At 42.5% G+C, this 24,547-nt stretch overlaps 1 protein-coding gene across 2 annotated transcripts; it reads left to right on the top strand.

Annotated features, from left to right (window-relative positions):
• Positions 1-226: 226 nt before the first annotated feature.
• On the top strand, positions 227-24,547 carry ERGIC3 (ERGIC and golgi 3). 2 transcript variants are annotated; one of them, XM_015408209.1, is made up of 13 exons: positions 227-330; positions 4,218-4,288; positions 6,045-6,132; positions 6,924-7,043; positions 9,363-9,456; positions 10,936-11,101; positions 11,894-11,951; positions 16,612-16,643; positions 18,163-18,259; positions 19,127-19,191; positions 19,658-19,794; positions 20,441-20,496; positions 23,717-24,547. In XM_015408209.1, the coding sequence occupies exons 1-13, from the start codon at positions 243-245 to the stop codon at positions 23,794-23,796; spliced, it is 1,152 nt and encodes a 383-aa protein (XP_015263695.1). In that variant the 5' UTR covers positions 227-242; the 3' UTR covers positions 23,797-24,547. The 2 variants fall into 2 exon arrangements, with proteins under 2 accessions (XP_015263695.1, XP_015263696.1); XM_015408210.1 differs by having other exon boundaries at positions 6,924-7,010.

A 24,547-nucleotide genomic window follows, 5' to 3' on the forward strand; every position in this document is an offset into this window, starting at 1 on the left:
GCAAAACTGCGGATGGGAGACTTGTCCCTGGTATGTGTATGACACGTATCTAACCTACGGAGTCGTCGTCGTCGTCAGTGTAACCATTCCCGCAGACTCCCCCGCAAGAACAGGCTCAGCTGTCAGGAAAGCAGAGCTAGTGAGCCGCAGCCCACGAAGCAGAAGGAAGATGACGGGGCTGGAAGCCGGAAGGAGCCAGCTGCTTCCGGGTCAGCGGCGGGGGAGGTGGAGGGCTGGCAGTCATGGAGTCCCTCTGGAGGCTGAAGCGGTTTGATGCGTTCCCGAAGACCTTGGAGGATTTTCGAGTCAAGACGTGCGGGGGCGCGCTCGGTGAGGGGTCTGGGGGGCGCGTGCTCGGGATGGTGGGAAGTGCCTTTCCCCGCCCCTGGAATTAGGGCATCCCCTCCTGGTGGAGGTTCCTGCCGGTTGAAATCTTACTTTACAGGACGATTAGTATAGGCTGGGTTATGTTGCACTCGTGCAGACTGGATTGTGTTTTAATCTGCACGTTTGATAGGCGAGTTCCTTGTGTGCAAGTGTATTGGTTGGCGTGTTAGTGTCAGAGAATGGGTTGGTTCACACTTGTAACTTTATTTTTTTAACATGGTGACTCGCCGCTGAACTGAATAGGTGTTGTGTTTCAGGCAGTCAGTGATGTTATGGTATTAACTGTCTCTCCATTTTTATCCCACTTTTCCTTTGAGGAGCTCAGACTTGAGTTCAGCGTTTCCCTTCCAATTTTATCCTGGTTGTAATCCTGTGAGGTAGATTAGGCTGAGAGAGAGAGTTACTGGTCAGACTACCCTTACCTCTTTTTTCGAGAAAGTTGCTACCTTACTGGATCAGGGGAATGCTGTAGACAGAGTTTATCCTGATTTCAGTAAGGCTTTTGATAAGGTTCCACATAATACTCTTGTTGACAAACTGGTAAAATGTGGTTTGGATCCTATGACAGTTAGGTGGATCTGTAACTGGTTTACAGATCACATCCAAAGAGTTAATAGTTTGTTAATAGTTCCTCATCCTCTTGGAGAGGAGTGACAAGTGGAGTGCCTCAAGGATCTATCCTGGGACCTGTTTTGTTCAACATCTTTATAAATGATTTGGATGAAGAAATAGAGAGAATGCTTATTAAATTTGCAGATGATACTAAATTGGAGGAGCTGCGGTGGCTCAAGTGGTTCAGACGCTGAACTGCAGGCTGTGGAAGGTCAGTAGTTCAGCAGTTCGAGACCCGGGTGCCGCATGACGGAGTGAGCTCCCGTCTCTAGTTCCAGCTCCTGCCAATCTAGCAGTTCGAAAGCAAGAAATTGCAAGTAGATAAATAGGTACCACTTCGGTGGGAAGGTAACAGCATTCCGTGCGCCTTGGTGTTTAGTCATGCCGGTCACATGACCACAGAAACGTCTTCGGACAGCGCTGGCTCTTCGGCTTTGAAACGGAGATGAGCACCGCAACCCTAGAGTCGGATTCGACTGGCTTTCGAGCAAGGGAACCTTTACCTTTACCTAAATTGGAAGGGGCGGCAAATATGGTAGAAGACAGAGTCAGGAAGGATACAGGATGATCTTGACAACCTGGAAAACTGGGCTAAAACAAATACAATAAATTTCAATGGGGATAAATGTAAAGTTCTGCATTTAGGTAGGAAAAAATCAAATGCATAATTATAGAATGGGGGAGACTTGTCTTGGCAGTAGTATGTGCAAAAAGGATCTAGGGGTCTTAGTACATCATACATGATCAACAGTGTGAAGCGGGAGCTAAAAAGGCAAATTCTATTTTGGGCTGTATCAACAGAAGTATAGTGTCCAGATCATGTGAAGTGATGGTTTTGCTTTACTCTGCTCTGGTTAGACTTCACTTAGAGTATTGTGTTCTGTTTTGGGCGCCACAGTTTAAGAAGGATATAGACAAGGTGGAACATGTCCAAAGGAGGACAATGAAGATGGCGAGGGATCTGAAGACCAAGCCCTATGAGGAAAGGTTAAAGGAGTTGGGTATGTTTAGTCTGGAGGGGAGACGACTGAAAGGTGATATGATAACCATCTTCATGTACTTGAAGGGCTGTCATATAGAGTATGGTACAGAGTTGTTTTCTGTTGCCCCAGAAAGTCAGACCAGAACCAACGGGTTGAAATTAAATCAGAAGTTTTCGGCTAAACATTAGGAAGAACTTCTCGATAGAGTAGTTCCTCAGTGGAAAAGGCTTCCTCAGGAGGTGGTGGGCTTCTTTGGAGATTTTCAAACAGGGCTAGATGGCCATCTGACAGCAGTGCAGATTGTGTGAATTTAGGCAGATCGTGAGAGGGAGGGCTGGAAGGGTTACATCAGTGCTTAGTTCTTGTGGCCCTTTCTTAAACACCCAGGGAAATGCCAATTGCCACACTGAGGTCAGGAATCATTTTTCTCCAGGCCAGTTGTCATCTTCCGGGCATGGAATAGTGGTCACTGGGTGTGTGTGGGGGGGTATTTGTGAATTTCCTGCATTGTGCAGAGGGTTGGACTAGATGACCCTGGAGGTCCCTTCCAACTCTATGATTCTGTGATCCAGGTTTTTGGCAGCATGGAGTCCTAGCCTGACACACTAACCATTGCACACTACTACATCTGTATGCAGAATTTCAATTGTACTAGTACATTCTCACATGAAAATTTGCCTTTGAGGCTAGTACTGGATATATATTTTTTATATGTACTATATATGTACGAGAGTGAGTGAGTGAGTGAGTATCAAATCCCCATTCAGCCTTAAAGGTCATTGGGTAAACTGCTGAATTCTGATATTAATGAAGCTAGGAACTAATTCATCTGTGGTTTAATGTATTTTCAAGTACAGAGACTATCAAATTTCTCAATTGCAACTTGGAATACTGTAGTTGCTGTTACTGTTGAGGATTTCAGATGACGTTGTTTGTAAATTTAATTCATTTAATAGCTTTATTTTTTTTAAATCCTTTTCAGTAAAATTATTTTAAGAATTATTATATTTAAATAAGGGTGGTGGAGCTTCTACTTTCCACCAGAATAAAAACTTACATCTAGTTTACGATACACTTGATGAATCAGTACTAGATGGAACAAACCTGCTGACTGTACTTCCCTGTTAACTTTGAAGTATGTGATTGTTTGCAGAGATAATCTCTGTGCCTTATTTTCTAAGTGTCATGTTTCAATTGGTGCTTGTGCTGAGGAACTGACACATATCATTTATTGGGCATAGGAAGTAAGGTTAGTGGGCTGTCGTCCCCGTCCCCCCCCCCCACTATTCCTTTTTCTTTATTTGCATTAAATAACTCCAGCTCCTTAGTGCAAAGTACGGAGGATAGTCTTCTACAGAAAGGAGTGCTGGCTTGAAAATCAGTTCTGAGCATGAAATACACAGTGAATGAAACTTGGGCCACTCAAAAGTTATCCCTTCAGAGAAGAGGGTATATGCTTTAAAAGTTGTCTTGAAAGTATATGTAATGGGAGTGTGTGTGGTATTTGATAGTCCATTATCCTTCTTGGCAGTTTAATGTCTACTGCATTTTTATTGTAAATTACAAAAAATTGCTGTGTTGTTATAATGATTATATACACACATGTACGAAATAGCAAGAAAGCACTGGTTTTTTAATTCAAATTGGTCCATTTTTCATTTCTGCCTTCCAGTTTTTATGAGCTGTGTATTTGCCTTGAGTTTCAGCATTTTTGCTTTCCTGAACACAAACACATTCTCAGCATCCTTTTGTCTTGAGACACTACACTTATGACCTCTTTACACATGTATTTCTTACACAGATGTCACTTTAGGGAAGGAAGGTGCATGCACAAATGTGTACAGTGTACTCAGTCTGAAAAATGCAATCTTTGCTATTTTGCCACATGTATATGTGGTGTGGGAAGCATCAATTGACCATGTCTTATTAACTTGTACATGTGTAATGAAAATACACACAACACTACACTCATGTTGTGTAAGCTTTTCTGGCACTGTAGTAATATATGCGTAGGAAAAGTGTTATGCTCCTTTAGCATTAATAAAATACACAATGTTAAGAGGAACTTATCAACCACTGCTGGTTTTTTCATTGAGGTACCCTCCAGGGGAGCCACAGGGGTCACGTCTTTTAAATCACAGAGTTAGAGCAGCTGTTCATAAGATACATGTAAAGTGCCAGATACATAACTGCATGTCTAACAGCATGTGTTTGCTTTCCTTTCTCTGCATTCAGTGACAGTAATCAGTGGACTCATCATGCTACTACTTTTCTTCTCAGAACTCCAATACTATCTCACAAAGGAGGTAAAAGGATTCATTTACTTTCTTTCTCCTACTTTCTCTCTTTAAGTGGCCCTGGTGTTGTTGGCCTCAGTAGTGATATGTTGGAATGACCAGGTCTGAAGTGACCCAGATTTACTTCCCTGCTCAGTCTTGAAACTCACAGAATGACCAGTCGCTTTATTTCAGTCCACTCTACCTCAGAGGGATGTTGTGAGGATTGGGGGGGATGCATGTCTCTTTTGAGGATGGACAAAACAAAACAAAAATGAAATAAATAATAAAATGGCCACAGCTGGGATAGTAATGGGAGCTGAATAATATTTTAAGACTTTGAAATAAGTGGTTATTGTTGGCCTAATCAGTTTCACAGGCTGCTTTCTTCCAAACTTGTAAAAGGTATTCCATCAGTGATTAGGACACTCTTTCCCCTTCCCCTCATCTTCATTCCTAAAGACTTTCTGAAAGAGACCACCTTTGCTGTGATCCGGGCTTGGAGGTGGGAGGGGCAGGCAGAAATAGTGATTAAAAGTAAATCCAGCATAGTGCTTGTCAGGACAGGACCCCGCCCTGGTGCAGTAACATAACCAAGCTGTACCTGGGTTTGGTCTCAGAAACCCCCCAAGTAACACACACCATAAAGCAAAATATAAATAAATAAAGCTAAATAAAACTTTATTCAAGACATTTAAGGAAAAAAGTTTAAAAGCAAGGCATTGCGACAGTGAAATGCACAAGAAAGGAGACTATCTACCTCTTACTAGAGTCCTAGCACAGTGCGTTTCAGGGGAGGGTAGTCTATAAATTAAATAGTAGTAGTAGTTCTGGAAGCAAAGAGTTCTTGAGTATGATACAGATGTCTTTTGGCAGTATTGTGCAGAAAGGGTAAGGCCTAAGGATAACACCACTTCTCACTGACTTCTATAAAAAACAACAACCCTGCAAGCCGTAGCCTCCTGACCTTCTCAGCTAATCGCTGCAGTGAGAGTGAGTTCCCCCTCCCATAACAGATCCACAGCCAAACTAAGGGAGCTCAGTTAGCAGACCCCAGATGGACAGTCTTGCGGAATATCAGCCAGTGTGGGAGTTACCCAGTACCTGCAGTAAATCCATAGAACAGTGAAGTAGCTTGGGGAACAGTGTAGCTTCAGCTGGAGCTGACTAGAAAAATTCTCTTTAGATGCTCTCTGTCTTTATTTTTATTTATTTAGATTTATATTCCGCTCTCCCCACGAACGGGCTCAAAGGAGATCATATCATAAGTAAATAAAAACATACATTAATAAATATATAGCAATATTTAAAACAATTAAATAATACAAGTTAAAAACAGCTAACAGTGTGTAACCACAACACATTTTCAGCGATTAAATAATACAATTTAAAAACAGTGTGTAACCACAACACATTTTCAGCTGGAGCGATTGGATCCAGATATAATCTTAATCTGGGCCGAATAATGATGACAGACTTCAGTGAGGGAGGCCGGCTTCATTGGATGCCTCTGCCCCAACCGGAGGCCTGGCGGAACAGCTCCGTTTTACAGGCCCTGCAGAATGATAATAAGTCTTGACCATGCTTTCAAATAAAAATCCATAAATACATAACTTAGGTTGCTGAATATTTCTTTTATTCTGGAAACAAGGAAATAAAGAATTCCCGTCCTCCTCCTATACCCTGAATGCAGGATGATTCTTGGAAACAAGGACATTTTTACATCTTTGAAAGTAGGACTGATTTCTGCTGAATTTTTGTTTGGAATGATTTTCTTTGTTGTTAGGTTCATCCAGAATTATATGTTGACAAATCAAGAGGAGACAAGCTCCGGATAAACATAGATGTTGCTTTCCCCCATATGCCATGTGCTTGTGAGTAAATTCTGTGGAGCCTAGGGTTTTGTGGTGGTTTTCCTTGTGGGTTTTTGTTGTTGTTGTTCTATTAAGTAGAGAAAAATAGGCACTGCATGGTACATCATAGCACCTTAGAACACTCCTAACTTTGCCAGAAGAAGATGAGACACTGTTCATACAGAGACCAACAGCTAGGTCATTTTGAAGCCACGCAAGGCAGTAGCTTTTTTAAAGTTTCAGACCTAAGCAGTTAATTGATTTATGAGTTAAAACTGGATGAGTTATCCAATCTTAGTCTCCTTGAGTTTAGCAGAATCTCCCGATGCTTTCTTACTCAGGAGCCCTGTAAAAGTGTGTGAATGAAGTTAGATTTAACAAAGTTGTTGCCCCATCACTATTGTTTGCTCTAATTAGTCAAGGCTGTCCAGTGTCTCAGGCATAGGTGTTTTCCAGATTTGTTGTTTGAGAGACTTTAACTGCAGAGTGATCCCAAACCTTTATATGTAAAGGCTGTGTGCTCTGCTACTGAACTATGGGTGCTTCATTTGCATGCTTAACTACCATGGGCTAAGTGTTTTACTGTTCAAGTTTCTCAGTCCTCAGTCCTCTTCCCAAATCATAGTATTTCTCAGTCCCCTTTAACTCCAGTAAGTCATCCTAATCCTTGGACCGGTTCTGTTGAGATATTTCTGTACTTTGCACTTTCCACTCTGATAATTTGGTGTGTGTATCACAAAGCTGAAGTGTTCAATCATCACGAAAGCATCAAGAAGTCCATTCTGATCTGTGATCTCTGGTTTTTTCTTCAGATCTGAGCATTGATGCAATGGATGTTGCTGGAGAGCAGCAGCTAGACGTTGAACACAATCTCTTCAAACAGCGCTTGGATAAAGATGGCAAGCATGTGACACCAGAAGCAGAAAGACACGGTTATACACTGTTCTTCTGTGGGGACAATATTGTAGACCCACAATGCTAATTGGGATTTAATTCGATGTTACATTATTTAAACTGGTCTAAAGTGTTAAACTGTCTGCACATGAGCTTGAGAGCTGCTATTGCTTGTGGTTGCACATAGAGCAGGTAGTGGCTGTGTAGCTTCAGGAGGTCTTGGCAGAGATGGATTATCTAGTCTTATTTCAATCTGGATTCAGGTCTTGATTTGACCTTCATCATGACTGATGATCTTTGCTGGGAGAGTGATAGTACCTCCCAATTGCTTCTCCTAGACCTCTTGATGGCTTTCACTACCATTGGCTGTTGTATCCTTTAGGAGAGGCTGGCTAGGTTGGGTGGGCAGCACCATGCTTTGGAGGTTCTGTTCAGTTAACTGACCAATTCCAGAAGGTGCTGTTGGGGGACTGCTGCTCAGCCCCAATTTGGATCCGTCTTATCCCCCATGCTGTTTAACATCTAGATAAAACTGCTGGGAGTGATAGCAGAGGTCTGGAGCCAGGCGCCGCTGATATGTGGCTGACACCCAGCGCCATTTCTCCTTAACTGTTGAGTTGGGTAGATCTGGGGAAGTCCTTAACTGGTAACAGGATGGATGAAGGCCAATAAACTGGAGCTCAGTTCAGATACATCTGAGGAGCTGTTGATCAATAACAAAACTGCTTGAGTACTGAGAAGTAAGCTAGTTCTGGAGGGAGTAGTACAAAAGCCTTGTAGTTTGGGGTACTGCTGTGATTGGAGGCTCAAGCCTCCTCTATGGCACAGAGTGCTTTTTTTTTTTTACTTCAGCTGACATGCCAACTGTGGCCATTCCTGAAAAACTATGATCTAGGGTGTAATCTAAGCTAGATGTGATCACAATTATGTGCTTTATGAGGCTTTTTCTTTAAAAAGTGTCTGGGACCACCAGTTGGTCCAAAGCATGGCAACCAGGCTATTGTCAGGGTTATACTACCCTCTACTGAAAGAACTATACTGCCTACTTGTCTGTTTCTGAACACAATTCAGAGTGCTGGTTCTGACTTTTAAGGCTCTAAATATTTTGGGACTGAGGTGCTTGAAGCATCCGCCTGTATTGTACAGCTCACCAGCTAAGATCCTCTTTCCAAGCCTTGCTTCCTGTGTACTTACCTACAGAAGAGAACTGGGTGACAACCAGAGACAGAGCTTTTTCAGTGCTGGCACCTTACCTTTGGAATGCCCTCCTCCTTGAGGCTTGTCTGATGTCTACTTTACTGTCTTTAGGACCAGGCCAAAACAGTCCTTTGTACCCAGACTTTTAACTCAAGGGCTCCATCTTTTAGCTGTTTTTGTAATCTGCTTCTAGCCTGAGGACTGTTTTGTGAATATCATTTTAGGCTGCCAAATGTTTTAGTGTTGCTTTTACGGCCTTAGCTGGTTTTATCATCAGTCAATTCCTATGTTGTAATTTTTATTGTATTTTTTGACTTTGTGGGCTGCCTCAAGCAGGTATCTGGAGAGACAGTATGTCAGCTTTTTAAACAAATCTGTTATCAGCACTATTAGGAACTGATTTACAATGATACTTGCTTACCATGCAGTTGTGGACAAGTTTACATCAGGACTACACAGCGTAGCATTCAAACAAGAATAAAAGAACATGAAAGACACTGCAAGACTTGACCAATCTGAAAAATCAGCAGTGGCTGAATTTAGCCTAACTCAAACAGGACACAGTATTTTGTTCCAAGACACTGAAAGACTGGACAACACTTCCAATTACCATGTCAGATTACACAGGGAAGCCATTGACATTCATAAACATAAACACAATTTCAACAGGAAAGAACGGAGTTTAAAAATAAATAGGGCATGGTTTCCTGTCCTGAAAAACACAAAAGGCTCTACATCTGACAATAGCACTACAGATAAGATTAGAATTTCAACAGCCAATCCACATACAAAAGAACCATCTCAGGAAACAGGAAACCTCCTCAGGAAACAATCTATATACAAAAGAACCTCCTCAGGAAAGCTCCTCCATTAGCATGTTCATAGCCTGGGGAGCTCCTACAAGAGAATGACTCAGCCCTACCCCACCTTCTGGAGTAGATATAAATTATCTGCCTACCATTTTCTTCTCACCTTGACACAGAGAGTACTCCATCTGTCTGTGTTATACCTCTGAGTATGCCAGTCACAGTTACTGGTGAAATGTCAGGTTCTACAATGCCAAGACCATGGCCACACAACCCGGAAAATCTTCAGCAACTAATACTTGCTTATACTCTGTTTGTATTGCTGGTACAGGTATTTGTCTGTCTTTATTTCAGAGCTAGGAAAAGAAGAGGAGATATTATTTGACCCCAACTCCTTAGATCCTGATCGTTGTGAAAGCTGTTACGGAGCCGAGTCTGAGGACATCAAGTATGCCTTGCTTCCCTCACTATGACCTGGAGGCAAAGAGGTGGGGGTTGGGGAGGAGGCACCATAGCTATACTTCCTCCTGGTCTTTCCAGGGAGGCTCAGGAGTGGTCCCTTGGTCACTTGTGGTTGAGGACTACATCCCTTGCTGTCTTCTTGATACAGGAGTTGGGTTGAAAATGATACTGTGATCTTCGTAGTTAAGAGGCAGAGAGGACAAGTGGGCAGTCTTTTGTCTCAGAGAACAAAGCTGAAGGGTTGAATTTTGACAATCTGATCCAATGCGTAGTTAAGGCCATTGTTTTCAGTCGGAGTAGGCATGCCTAACTCTGCATAGGATCCGCTGCCTTGTTTCATTTATGGGGAAGGTCTTCTAAATGGTTTCCAGGAGTAAAATGTCAGTGCTGGAGAGATTGTCACATTGACACCTGTTGTCAAGCAGACATATTAGGAATTCCAGCCTCTGCTTGGAGTGAAGAGGAAATACTCCTTCTATAGGCCAGGATCTTGCCTGGAGTTGCCCTAGAAGTATCGGCTTCACTGCTCCTCAGAAGAGCAGCACAGTGAATTAGAGTGACTGAGGGTAGTCCTCTGAAGATATCTCTGCATCCAGTATTCCATCCCTCCAGCTCCATCTTGATTAAGATAGAACCCGAGCATTCTAGCAAGTCCCTCCTATATCATAGAATCATAGAGTTGGAAGGGACCTCCAGGGTCATCTAGTTCAATCCCCTGCACAATGCAGGAAATTCACAAATACCTTCCCCTCCACACCCCCAGTGCCCCCTGTTCCATGCCCAGAAGATGACAGAAAACCTCTAGGATCCCTGGCCAAACTGGCCTGGAGAAAAATTGCTTCCTGACCCCAGCACTTTACCCCTGGAAGTACCAAGACCTATAAGATTCAGTTTCTTTTGTTATCCCTGAAAAGAGGGCCAGTATATTTGCCCTGGTTTCTGTCTCTTTCCTGGTCCAGCATTGACAAACTTTTGGCAGCTGAGAGTTCTCTGGAATTTAAAGTAGCCAGTAGGGAGCAACTAATTGGCCATACTGTTTTGGTGGCTGTGGGGTGCATAGTATAATCTCTCTCTCTCCCTAGGATTTTGCACTCCATTAAAATAAAATCAGAGCATTTTTAATGTAAACCCTTACTGTTAATGAACAGCACTGGCAAGCTTTGAAATGCAGCTGTTCTTTATTCATTTGTTTAATACATTTTTTCTCCTGCCCTTCCTCCCAAGAACTGAGGATGGCATGCATTGTTTTCCCCCTCCTCCATGTTATCTTCATAACAACCCTGTGTGGTAGGTTAGGCTGAGAGATTGTGACTGGCCCAAGATCACCCAGCAGGCTTCTATGGCACAGGATGGATTAGAACGTGGGCCTTCCAGATTCTAGTCTAACACTTTAATTGCTAATTGAAGAGTGTTTTGTGCCTCACTTTGCTGCATGGGAGTGCATTCTTTTCTTTCTTTTTTGCAGATGCTGTAATACTTGTGATGATGTGAGAGAAGCATATAGGCGGCGAGGCTGGGCTTTCAAGAATCCAGACACCATAGAACAATGCAAAAGAGAAGGCTTCAGCCAGAAAATGCAGGAGCAGAAAAATGAGGGCTGCAAAGTATATGGGTTTCTAGAAGTCAATAAAGTGAGTTGAGGGTTTGTTTGTTTTTTAATCACAGGGTTTAGAAATCATAGTGCCAAAGATGTCTAAGAAGATGTGGGACCCAGGTAGAGCAGATACAGTTTACTCTCTAGTTGTTCCACAGTCCTAGATCTTCCTCTCTGGGATTTTATAAATGAGTGTTGCACACTACAGGAGATAGGTACCATGTAAATACTATCTGGAGGCAAAAGGGAACAAATCACTATCTATAAGGCAAGGTTTTTAGCCTACGGGACAATGCAGCCCAACAACAGTTATGGCCTGATACTTTGTAGAATCAGGTTTCTCTGTGCTGTAGTACACTGGATATCCTTGCCTTAGTTAATCCTATAAAAGTGGAATGTCATCATCAGTCAGAAGCCTCCTTACAGATTCCCCGCGGAGTGGACACTTCCAGTTGCAGTCTGGTCTTGATTACTCATTTGATTATTGTTAAGGGACCTTTGACACTAACTCCTCTCGTGCGAGTAGTGCATCTGTAGACAGCTGATTCATGTTGAGGCACTGTGAAGAGGAGCCAAGTATGAGATCCTTTGGAGCAGGGGGAAAAAGGGGTCCAAGTTGAGGTGTGTGGGAGGGGCCTTGAGGCCAGATGTACACATGCAAATGAGGTGGTGTGAGGGGCTGTAGCCTTTCCAGAGGCATAATCACATTTTTTAAATTACATGGATTTTTAAAAAAATCCCTGTAGGGACACAATAAATGTAGTAGGGATAGCTTCACTTTTTTCAAGTAGTGCTGGGAGATTTAAAAAGATGTGGATGTCTTTTGCAGGTAGCTGGCAATTTTCATTTCGCACCGGGAAAAAGCTTCCAACAGTCACATGTTCATGGTAAGACCACTTGCATTATGTGAATAGATTCTTGCCCACATCCACATCTTTTGTTGATAGCCAGAAGTATCGTAACTCTCATGAGCTACAACAGATGGAGCTGCTGATGGCAGTGGCATTGCTTGAGTGAGAAAGAACTGGCAAAAGAGAAATGTTTGCAGAGGAATATTGGAAATGGGATCGTTGTCATTGCTGAAAATCTTGTTGGTCTTTAAGATGCTACTGGTCTCTAACATCTGATACTGTGTGGCAGTGCTTGTTTGTTGCAAAGCCACTTCTTTGTCAATAGCTTCTGTTCCGTCTTGGGTATGTTACCCTGTGAATTTTTAAACCATTCTAACTATCAAATTTCTATTCAAGTATTTGCTTCCTTTTGCCAATGATTACTTGGATGGCTTATTAGCCTACTGGGTTGGATCCAGAGGTTCTTTTCTGTTAATGATAGAGCCTTCCACCAAAGCAAATAGTTCTTCCCACCTGAATTTTATCTTCACAGCAATCCTGTGAAGTAAATTATGTTGAGAGATGTAATTGAAAATACTTCTCTCCTGGAGTTGGTTAAGCAGTTTGTTCCAATTGATCAGACTGGACCTGCACATTCAAGCAAGAGATCCTTAGTCTTGACTGTGGCCAGAGAAAGAGCCCAGCAATATCAACCGCCACTATAATTCACAGCAGAATGATCGTTTGAACCCAGACCACCCAATCCTACTCCCAGCACTCTAGAGAGAGCCAGCGTGGTGTAGTGGTTAAGAGCATCAGACTCTAATTTGGAGAACCGAGTTTGATTCCCCACTCCACATGAAGCCTGCTGGGTGACCTTGGGCCAGTCACAATTCTCTCAGAATTCACTCAGCCCCACTTACCTCACAAGGTGCCCGTTATGGAGAGAGGAAGGGAATGTGATCGTAAGCTGCTTTGAGATTCCTTAGGGTAGAGAAATGTGGGGCATAAAAAAGTACTCTTCTTTTTCTTTTAACCACTACATCACAATTGCTCATATTCCAGAACTGCTTCTGGATATTTTGGAGTGGCAGGTACCAGTTTACAGCCATGAGACTTGTGAGTTTCCTTTTTTTGTCCCCTGCTCACTAGGTCTACAATTCAGAGACCTTCCTTCATGTGTTTATTGTGTGCTGTGGCACAGTTACATGAGCATGCTGGCCTCGTTTCCTGGCAACAATCAACAATAGAGAGGTCCTGCTTGAATGTGCAGATCCAGTCTGATTAATTATGACCTAAACGTTAGAATAGATTGACTGACTTGATACAGGTAAGAGGTTCTATAAGCTTTTCAAAATAGGCCATACCCACACACTTGTGTTATAGCTTGAACACATCATTTAAAACCATTGTCGGAAGGTTTCTGCTCCAGTTCCATGCTGCATATTTTACATTGTGAAAAAAAAATCTCTGTTACTCTATTGTTGAATAGTTTTTCATATATTACTTTTTTGAAATGTTTTCTGTCCTGTCACATATCTGTCATACTGCAAGCCACAACTGTTCATTCATTTTTGGTTTCCCCTGTCCACTGAAGTGGCAGTTTTGGGCTGCATTACATAGAGGCCCTTTCTTCCACATTTTCTTTTTTTCTTGACTTATCTTTTATCAAATACTCCACAAGTACCATCTCGGTAGAGTTGTAGTAACTACAGTGGTGATGAAAACTTGCAGATATATTTCCCATAAATTCAGTCATCTTTCAAACCTAAAATCCTCATCTTTGTGGAATTTTGTTCTTGATGTTCTGCCATTAGATTCTCCCTGCAAACCAGCTTATTTCTTCTGCCTGGGTTACGATGGTCATGAATCAACATCTTCTTATGTACCCTTTCAAAGATTATCACATAGACTAATGCTTTTGTCTAAATAATGCAATTTGTACTTGAATGACATCTAAGACTCTACAACATGGGTAGAGTAAGGATTTTTATAGATATCTGCTGAATAACTCCAGTGGATTTGCCTTCATTATTTGTAGATAACTTTGACAGGATTGAGCACCTAATCTGAGGGCTGTTGCCATTACTTTGACTAGTATCCTAATATTAGTCCTGTTGTAACACTTGCCAACACTGTCTTGCTGGGGTTGGTGAGAATTATAATATGTTTCACAGAGACTGGGCTGTTGCATCAGTACTTGAATTCTGGGCTGGTCAAAGGCTTACTTGGAGCAATTTTTTATCAAACAGAACTTCTCAGTTAACCATTCGGTCTTATTACTTGAGGAATAAGATTATGAGGATCTTATGAGTCAGCAGCATTATTTTTTTCTTTTCTTTTTAAGCACAGAACCCCGACATCTGGTCTATCATTTTAGGGCCTGAGTGACATATTTGACATAGCAAGTCAAATAGGTTGCTTAAATTTTAAGAGTGTGCAGGATTTTACAGTAGACCACATTTTTTGTCATTGTGGTTGTGCAGAGAAGTTTAAGGATAAGTGTTTGCTTAATACTTGCATACCTCAGTGGATCTGAAGGTGTCTTCAGTGGTCAAGTATCCAGTACATTGCTCAGCTGCCATCATGACTCCTCAGAATGGTTGATCTGTTGCATACGACTGTTCCTTCAGATTACTATTTGCCAAAATAAAATATGAAAGAGGGGGAAAATAAGTTTGAAAAGCAAGATTACATCATGCAAATGTAGGCAATCAGAATTGACATCAGAATTTGCATTATTTTGGACAGTGAATTGCAGACTTTTTGATTTCCCCTCACACCTTTGGCATTTGAACAGCTGTAATCATGCCCATTTTTTACTCAGCTGAATGTTAGTTGATGAGAGGTGTACATTCCTAAGCAAAAGAATTCCTTGGCATTCCTCATGTGCTGTGTCAAGACCTAACCTGTGTTGGTTACCAGTGCAGATCATCCCACTGTGCAAAGAAACATCGGAAGCCTTTGCCTGACTGGGGAAAGACTTGGCTAAACCTGGTCAATTATGATTCCTGGTGTTTCTTCTCAACTTTGCTACAGACGGAATCATCTGTATTAAGAGTCCTGTGAGCCATGTAGCCCTCTTTTCCACCAGCCTATGGCAAGGGTGGCTCACCCTTTGGAAGGATGAACAAGCACATGCATGCAGCTTGTTGTGTGGCTTGTTGGCTTTCTCTGTATGCCTTCGTGGCTGAATCGGTAGCCAGTAGTGCATCTGTGTGGCACAGCACAGTGTTTCTTTGGGTTCTTTGGCCAAATAAGAGTATGGGAGTCTGCATGCGGTGCCAGTGTGGTGTTCTGATCCTTTATAAAAAGTTGAGACAACCAGGGTCTTGTTGGCAAAATAAACAAGGCCTCGTGAAAGCAAAAGTAATATAAAATACTGCCTTTTGGTTTTTTGCATCCGTGCTTTTCAGTATGGGGCTCTGAATGTTTCTCTTTTTTTCTCTTCTTAACTCTGCTCATTTTTGCAGTGCACGCTGTTGAGAGTAAGTGTTGCCAACTTCTTTCCTTTGCTAATTCTGTACTGTCCATAATTTAACTGATTCATTTTTCCTGCTAAAACTCTGTGCTGCCTAAAAGTTTGGCAAGGTTAGGCCCTACTCATTGAGTGACACAAAAGCCTGGACTGTAGTATTTATTAATTGCCTACAAAATTTCATTTTGATATGGAAACAAATCCCACAGCAGGAAAGTTCTAAGCACCAACCTTTAGGAGTATTGACTGTCCTAGAGAACACATGCACAAAATATAGAGAATGCAAATGTGCACAGACCAGCTCCAGTAGTAAGAATTCATTCCTAGTCATGATGGGTATATAAAAGTCATACTGATTTTGAAAGGGTGTGTTCCAGAGATTTTATTAAAGAATGTGTTTAGTGGGGTCAGGAGTTGCACTCCAGCATTGGAATCGATCCCTTCCTACAATCTCAATCAGAGCTGATAGCCATAAAGATCATGACTAATATATGAATTATGGTCATCATTTTAGTACTAACAGCTGTGACAATGAATTCAGAGATTCCTGGGATTGCAGGACTGTGTAGAGCATGTCGGTGGACTACAGTGAGAAGAGGAAAGTGGCCAGCTCATCTGAGGCAAAAGGACAGTTTCACCCCTTCTTCTTGCAGCCCCCTGACCCACATGACCCTATGTGAGGCCTGTGACTCTGAGTCAACTTTCCCAAGGTCAGAAGGGACTGCTGGGGTAGGAGTGTGGGAGAGATGACTGTGACCATCAGCACCTCAAGTGCATGCAACAAACTTGAGTTTGCACATTATGTAAATATATGTGCCAGAGTGGGATTTGCCATGGCCTCTAATATACACATAGTGCAAAATGCTTTTGCCTCTGCAAAACTTGTGAAGCAGACTTCACTTACTTGTCAGCCGAAGGGAAAATCCAATAACTCTCCTAGATACTCAAACTCTTGATAGCTTCGCTGCCAGTTGGGTATTCTCTTGATCCAGTCACTGGTGATGGAAGAGGTATACTATCTTTAGACTCATTATTTGAGTGTGGAGCAGGAACAAAGCAAATATTTTCCCTTTGCACAAGAGTGTCATGTCCTTTTTTTGGAAAGTCTTGGTATGAAGAAGGTAAATTTTAGTTGATGTTTTTCTAATCAGTGGTAATGGTGAAGTTCTAAAATTTGTAATTATCCATAAGAAGCAGCATTCTGACAAAACTGTTTATCCTGTTTTCTGTTTCTTACAGTACATGATCTGCAGAGCTTTGGACTTGATAATGTAAGTACCTGGGGACACACATAAGGGATTTAATTTGATCCACATTTGAAGGAATAGAAACTAAGGGTGATTTCCCACAAGCACTGCTCCACGCTCACTCCTCCCTTTTGCCCCGATGGTACGTGTCAATTTCACACAAGCTGCTGCACGGCCGCATTTTGCCCCGCAGCTTCGTGCGATTTTCCCCGCGTCTACTCAATCCTCAAAAAACAGGATTGAGTAGACGCGGGGAAAATCGCACGAAGCTGCGGGGCAAAATGCAGTCGCGCAACAGCTTGTGTGAAATTGACACGTACCATCGGGCCAAAGAAAAGAGTGAGCACGGAGCAGCGCTTGTGGGAAATCACCCTAAGTGGTAATGTGAGTGCAAATTATTTGCCTTGTTTATACTAGACGGAAAGGATCTGTAGCTGTGGACACAATTTTCATGCAGATATTTTTTCCTATCCTTTTTATCTGTTGTTGACTTAAAAGACAGCATTGTGTGGAAACTTCACACTGGTGCTTCCAAACTCCAGTGGTTCGCCGGGCATCCCTCATTAACACCTTACTTTAGAAGCTCAGTTTCATAGAAATTTGTCTTCTGCAAGAATTATTAACCTTTTTGGTACTATATATGCCAGTGAATATAAACAACCTATCTTCTTCCTCTGGCGGCCACTTCTCCCTAGGGAGAGAATGGGAATATAATTGTAGGGAGAGGAGTGTAATTCTAACACAACTTCTGCCCTCAGGTAGCATATTCATGAAGTTGCCTGGGAGGGGAATAACATTTGCTGTGTTCACCTTGCATAAGCAGGTACTGAAGCGAATATCCTGTTCCTGTTATGCATCCCAGCTTCCATGAGAAGCAAGGCTAGATTTGAGACCAGTAGCATCTTAAAGATCAACAAGATTTTCAGGATATAAGCTTTGGGGAGTTAAAGCTGCCTTCATCAGATATGAGAGTGGAGATCCCTGAGGCTTTATATCCCAGTCGGAAGGTGGGAAGGGTGTTGCAAAGGAGTCAGGGTGCAGAGGTACAATGCACCCTGTAATCAGCTAGATCAGAGCAGTGGAGAAATACTTAGGGGCAGTGTTCCCTCTAAGCTGAGTTGGTGTGAGCTAGCTCACAGTTTTTTAGCCTCTGGCTCACTCATTTTTGTCTTAGCTCAGAAAGGATAGCTCCAGATCAAACTAATTTATGCAGTAGCCAAATCACCTGCTCACAACTTTAATGCTAGTAGCTCACAAAGTAGAATTTTTGCTCACAGGGCTCCATAGCTTAGAGGGAACATTGCTTAGGGGCAGAAGTGAGATAAGAATCCTGTGCCCCTGTTCAGCCCTGGGGTGGGGGGTCCATTGTTCTGAGGTTGTGAATGAACTCAGTAATCTCCAGTTTTAATCTAAATGAGAAGAAAGGAAAACCTCTCGCCTGGTTGGTTGGGCAGAATGTATGTTCACTCTTATGGGTAGGGGTTTGAGCCTACTGTGCCCTTTGCCGGTTCTGTGTGAACATGTTAGGCTTTGTTTGTTTCAGATAAACATGACACATTTTATCAAGCATCTTTCCTTCGGGAGGGATTATCCTGGCATTGTGAACCCGCTTGATGGGACAGTCGTCATAGCAGAGCAAGGTACAGGCCTGAAGCTGGATAAGCTTCAAAGCTCTTGTAGGAAATAAAGACCACGCACCAGCACAGGGGGATTTGGGGTAATTTAAGTTTTGCTTAAAAGGGAATAATCACTGTATTTTTTAGGTGTATCTTATCATATATGCGATGGTGCTGCACCAGTTGTACCTTAATGAAAATGGTCACATTTCTAATACTATACTTAGTAACTGGCAGCTCTCAGCTGAGGCCCAAACTACATATTGCATTTAACACATGATCCCAACAGGGGTATGCGTGTTTTATCTTACTCCAAGTTGCTTTGGACTTACGAATTAACAACCTCCAAAACATCCTATCCTTAACAGGCTTGCTCAGGTACTGCAGACTGAAGACCATGGCTTCCTTTATTGAGTCAATCCATGCCATGTTGTATCTTCCTTTATTGAGTCAATCCATGCCTTCAACTTTTCCTACCATTATTGTTTTTTCCAGTGAGTCTTGTCTTCTCATACTGTGACCAAAGTGTGATAGCCTCAGCCAGATTCTCAATTCCAAAGTGTTGCAGGGGCCCGATTTGGTTTGGGACTTTAGCATAGGAGGAGAAAGGGCTCCAGTCCCTCCCCCCCCGTATACACCGTTAAAGTAAATTGCATTTATCAGTAACCACTTTCAAATTCTCTCTTCCTTACCCCATGTTCACTAAATTCTGCATAATTTTAATTCTGTTAAAAACATTTCCGTGTGTGTGTGTGTACACATACATATACTCTGAGCCTTTCATTTTTTGCCACTTGGATGTTAGCAATTAGGAGGTTCATCTAAACATTATACCTAATCTTTGTCGTTTACTGTCTTTGCTGATAGTTAATACTACGTTTTGATTCTTAGGTTCTATGATGTTTCAGTATTTTGTAAAAGTGGTCCCAACAGTGTATATGAAGGTTGATGGTGAGGTAAGAGCCATTTCTATTATTTCAAATATACAGCTGTGCCATATGTATTATTTGTAGTGTTTTCCTAATTTGGGAGAGGGGGAGACAAGGGCATCATAAAGTGGTGAGTGGGGAATTAGTTTTGCATGTCTGACGGATGAGTACGGTAAGTCTTTGGATTTGCCCAAGTGTAGATCACCACCACCCTGAGATTTCTGAAAGGGAAGACTGAGTCTGCAACTCCATGTGTCTGTCTTCAGTAGTGTGAAGACAGACTGTATATAGGGGCAGTGGTTCATAGCTGTGGGTTGTCTGTAGAAGTTGGGTAGGGAGTGTGTGTGTGTGTGTATATGCAGGAGTTGGCAAAGTGTATTCAGCGATGTCTCTAGTTCTGAGAGTATGTGAGTACAGTGATTTTGACACACCATAAAGAACATATAGCTATGTTTTACTCTTTAAGCTATTTTTCATGCTTATGTTTTGCTAGGTGGTGAGAACAAACCAGTTTTCAGTAACACGGCATGAAAAAATAGCGAATGGCCTGATTGGAGACCAAGGTCTACCTGGTGTATTTGTGCTCTACGAGCTCTCTCCCATGATGGTGAAACTAACAGAGAAACATAGGTGAGCATGAACTGGGACATGATGGAAAACTGAGGCTGCCTTCCCAAAATAAAACAGTATTTATTTTATAGCTTACCTACACATTTAGACTTGGATCCCATGGTAATTCCTGTCAGTGGAATGGGGCTTCCTCCCTCTCCGTGCAGCCCAAAATGCTTCTCCTGGTGGACAGAGGATAGCATAAGATGGGAGTTAACGTCTGCAGCAGAAGGGGGGATCCAAATCACAGGCTTTAGACAAATTGAGGCCTCATGCGTCTACCAGTAGTCATGTGTTTCAGATTCTGTATGCAGTTGTTTCTTAAGTCCTCCTTAGAGAAATTGCACGTGGTCTCACTGGACACTGAAGGCAAAGAAGTAAAAAAAGGGGGGGGCGTCAGACGGCCTATTAGGAGATTCAAAATGAACAGTCTGAGGGAGTCTGATTTGATTATGAAATCTGAATAGATTGACTATAGAGGTGGTTCTTCAAGTTTTCTTTTGAGCCACCAGGATTCTGGGTGAGACTAACTATTCAACTAAGAATTAAAGTATGTCTGTCACTGTGCATCAGGCAATGCTCATTCTCTGTATTTGGATGAAATATTTCCTTTTTCAAAAACAAATACTGTATTGTAACCTGAGCATGGTTTTTCACCCCCATGTAGGTCCTTTACACATTTTCTCACTGGAGTCTGTGCTATCATTGGAGGAATATTTACAGGTATCTTTTGTTTTGAAAAACTGAAACCGTCCACATTACCTCTCTCTGACTGACAGTTAACTTTTAAAATGTGATCATAGGAAGTTCTTAAATCCTGGTGTGTTGTAAAACAGACGAGGATTTTTAAGCAGAGGAAAGAATCATCACTAGTGCAACCTATAATGGTTGGAAGACTCTGGGTCAAATCCCTTAGTGTCATGAAGCTCACTGGGCCACTCAGCTTAACCTACTTCTCAGGGTTGTTGTGAGAGTAAAACAGGGAAGGGAGAACCACGCACACCCTTCTAAGCTCCTTGGAGGAAGTAGGAAGGCTAAAAATGTGCTATTTATTTAATCATTAATGTTGGAAGTGTAGGAATAATAGTAAAGGGCCCTGTTCATACGAGGCGTTTTGGGCCGGGAGGGGGACGGAACGGGGGCGGAGCAAACGGGCGCGATCCCACGGCAACATCTGGGAATTGTTGCCTGCCCGTCCCTGATCCGTCCCTACCGCCGAAAACGCGCACTAAAAAAGAACCACCTACCTAGGTGGTTGTATCCATTAGAGCGCCGCAAGCCGGGCCGTGGGATCGGCCGGCGTGTCTTTGTGCCGGTGCATCCCGGCCCCCTGCCGTACTGCACATGCTCGAGCATGCGCAGTTCGGCAGCCTCCCCCTCCCATCCGACTCTTCCTCCCCGGCATCAATGATTTTTCCCCTTGTTTGTGTGCATGTGTCACCTTTCAACTAATATTTGAAGATATTTAAGATGCATAGCAATAAGGTAGACCTGCTAATAATTAATTCTCTTTTGAACATTCTTAATGCTTGTGGGTTATTTCAGTCAATTCTCTTTTTTGGTCTTACCTTATGGGATATTTCAGCAGCATGAGTTACTAATACCTGGCTTTTGCTCTAATTTAATATTCAATCTATTTATAGCCTATTGATGTTCTGTTTGTATTTAAATCACTAATATTTTAAAGAACTTGAAGTGGAGCCAAAGAATCACAAGCGGGGCAAAATTTGCAGAATGAGATTCTTTCCCTCCTTCTGCAACCCAGTGAGCCCCTCCCCCCAAATTCTTCTCCTAGGGGCAAGGGAATACTCACAAGCAGTGTATGTAGTAGAGGTCTACGTTGAAGGGTAAATTGGTAAACATTTAAATTCCTTCCCTGCCAACCTAAAGCTGTTTCAGTCACATAAGTGGCACAGCACCAGTAGAAGAGTACTATTGGATCCAACTATTCTATAGTCAGCATTTGATTATGGTTGTGCTCATCAAGAGTGTCACCTGCAAGTATTACTAGGCAACAGATTTAGCCTGTTCACTGTGGTTCTTCAGGTAGTACAGCGGCTACCTTTTCGCTTTGACAAGCGTAGTAATCTCCTCTTATTTATTGTTTTGATGGTATTTATTTATTTTTGTTTAAAACATTTTTATGTCACCTGTCCACATGGTGGTCAACAGGAGAAACATTTAAACAGAGAGCCAGTTTGGTGTAGTGGTAAAGTGCGCGGACTCTAATCTGGGAGAATCGGGTTTGATTCCCCACTCCTCCACTTGCACCTGCTGATGTGACCTTGGGTCAGTCACAAGCTCTGGCACAGCTGTCCTTGAAAAAGAGCAGTTTGTGTCAGAGTTCTCTCAGCCCCACCCACCTCACAGGGTGTCTGTTGTGGGGAGGGGAAGCGAAAGGAGTTTGTAAGCCGCTCTGAGACTCCTTTGGGTAGTGAAAGGCGGGGTATAAATCCAATCTCTTCTTCTTCTTAAAAATACAGTTTGGTGTAGGGGTCAGGAGCACTGACTCTAATCTGAGAGAACCGGGCTGAGTCCCCACTCCTCCACATGCAGCTGCTGAGCGACCTTGGGCAAGCCGCTGTTCTCTCAGGAGCAGTCCTCTCAGAGCTCTCTCAGCCCCACCTACCTCACAGGGTGTCTGTTGTGGGAAGAGGAGGGGAAGGGAGATTGTAAGCCACTCTGAGACCTCAAGTGAAGGGCAGGGTATAAATCCAGTCTCTTCTTCTGCTTTTATTATAATCTTCAATTAAAAACATATATTTTGGGGATTTGTAGGCTGCCTCTGCCTCATGACTTCTGAGGCAGCTAGCAAAAAGCATCCTGAATACAACATCGTAAGAGGCGAAACATTATAACAGTAACAGTAATTTAAAAGAATCAACAACATGAGATCTTTTGGTTGCTCGGGAAATCTTTTTGTATCTTCCATATAACTTCATGATCCAAAGGACGGAGAAAACTAACCTAAAGCCTGGTTAACTGGTTTAACCTTGCACTTAGCTCTATAAACTGGCAGCTGGCAGTATGGAGAGTGTTCCATGATTTAGATGCTACTTCAAAAGAGGCCCTCTCTCTCTCATGTTTAGCCACCTTGTCTCCAAGAATGAGGACATGTCTAACAGAACCTTAGCAGAGGGTCTTAATTTCCAAGCAGGCTCACGTAGGAGCAAGCAGACCTTTAAAGCCCTAAATGGTCTGAGATCAAAGAACATGAAGGTAATAACTAGCACTCTGAAAGCAGCTGCCTTAGTTCTTCCAAAAGCGGTGAGATGATTTCCTAGTAACTTACTCATCAACATTCTTGCTGCAGCTTTGTGTGCTAACAGAAACTTCCCAAAAGTCTGGAAAGGTGGTCCTATGCAGAGCACATGGTAATTGTCTAATCTGGATGTGAACAGAAACATAAACAACCACAGCTAGATCTTGTTTGTCTAGTCAAGGCTGTTGCTAGAGCACCAGTTGAAGTTGGGCAAAGCTGCTGCAAGTCATATAGGAGCATTTGTCTGGGGGTTTGGCTGTAATAGCACCTCCATATTATGAGCTTCCACTTTTAGATGGAGTGCAGCCCCATTCCAGCACACTCTTAATCCATAACTGAAAGAATTATTGACTTTAGAAGCTTGCAGAACGCCACAGCATAAATACCTGAGACCCAAGTAATTGATTCCACAGCCCGCTCCCTCCTAATATTGATTGGCTAGGTAGGCAGTTGAGCTAGCACAGCATGGTGTTCCTGATTCCTTGCTTCAGCCCACCTGGTCAGAAGGATTTCATAGTCTTAGTCCTTGTAATGTAGATGCCCTACTTTTTGAAGATTGTGCTTATGGTTTCTTTTCCAACACAGCAGTCTTGCATTTAAAGAATTTCCTATTTGAATGCATTCTCTTAGTTTCTGTATGAGATGCCTAGACTGAACGTACTTCTCTTCTTTCTCTTTCAGTTGCAGGACTCATTGACTCTTTGATCTATCATTCAGCTCAGGTCATTCAGAAGAAAATAGAGCTTGGGAAGATGACATAGATTTGTTGAAAGGAAGGAATGAAAAAAGACTCCTATAAGACAGTGACTTTTCTGAATGTATCAAGAGCAGATACCTGGACTCGTGAAGAGCCCCCTGACAAGAGTTCCAGGCATGGTTTCATTCCTTGTTTGGGCATTAATTCATGGGTTGGGAGAAGTAAAACGGGATTCATTAAACATCCATCCTGTGTGACAGTTAAATCAGTGCTGTACCTTAGATTCTAGTACTTGTGTGATCTTTTGGTGTATCTCTCAACCTCTGGAGTTTGAGACATGGAGCAGTTGAATGCAGCTCATTTTTAAATGTGGGCAACAAATATTTTCTGGTTGTACTTATACCCAGTGCTATCCTTACAATGTGTGTGTGGAACAACTTCTCAGGAAAGTTTTAATAACACTGTCAAATATTTGATACCTTCCTACATTCCAGTAGAATCATGCTAAGTGTGCTCCCCTCAGCAGGTTTTCATTTTCTGTTTCCTTTTCTTCTTCCTTGGCAGCTTGAACACTAAGCATGCACTGCAGCCAGTGCCCCTGATTTTCAAGTCTATCTCCACCTCCGGTGTGTGCTGTTCTTTGAACGGTGTCTTTTCTAGCAAAGATACATTGGCTTGATATAGATTCAGCTCAAATCTAGCTCTTCTGCTGCAGACCTACACAGCTACTGGCTTGCTGTACATTACAATCTTATGAACATAAGAACATAAGAGATGCCAATGTTGGATCAGGCCAAAGGCCCATCCAGTCCAAC

This window comes from Gekko japonicus, unplaced genomic scaffold (genome assembly GCF_001447785.1).
Source record: "Gekko japonicus isolate JY-2015 unplaced genomic scaffold, Gekko_japonicus_V1.1 scaffold211, whole genome shotgun sequence".
Classification (NCBI taxonomy): domain Eukaryota; kingdom Metazoa; phylum Chordata; class Lepidosauria; order Squamata; family Gekkonidae; genus Gekko; species Gekko japonicus.

Bases quoted from the DNA above. Each gene is read 5' to 3' on its own strand.
- ERGIC3 (XM_015408209.1), top strand. From the start codon at position 243: ATGGAGTCCCTCTGGAGGCTGAAGCGGTTTGATGCGTTCCCGAAGACC. The intron at 11,952-16,611 runs GTAAGACCACTT...TGTTTCTTACAG, and splicing joins CCAACAGTCACATGTTCATG to TACATGATCTGCAGAGCTTT. The intron at 19,192-19,657 runs GTAAGAGCCATT...ATGTTTTGCTAG, and splicing joins ATATGAAGGTTGATGGTGAG to GTGGTGAGAACAAACCAGTT.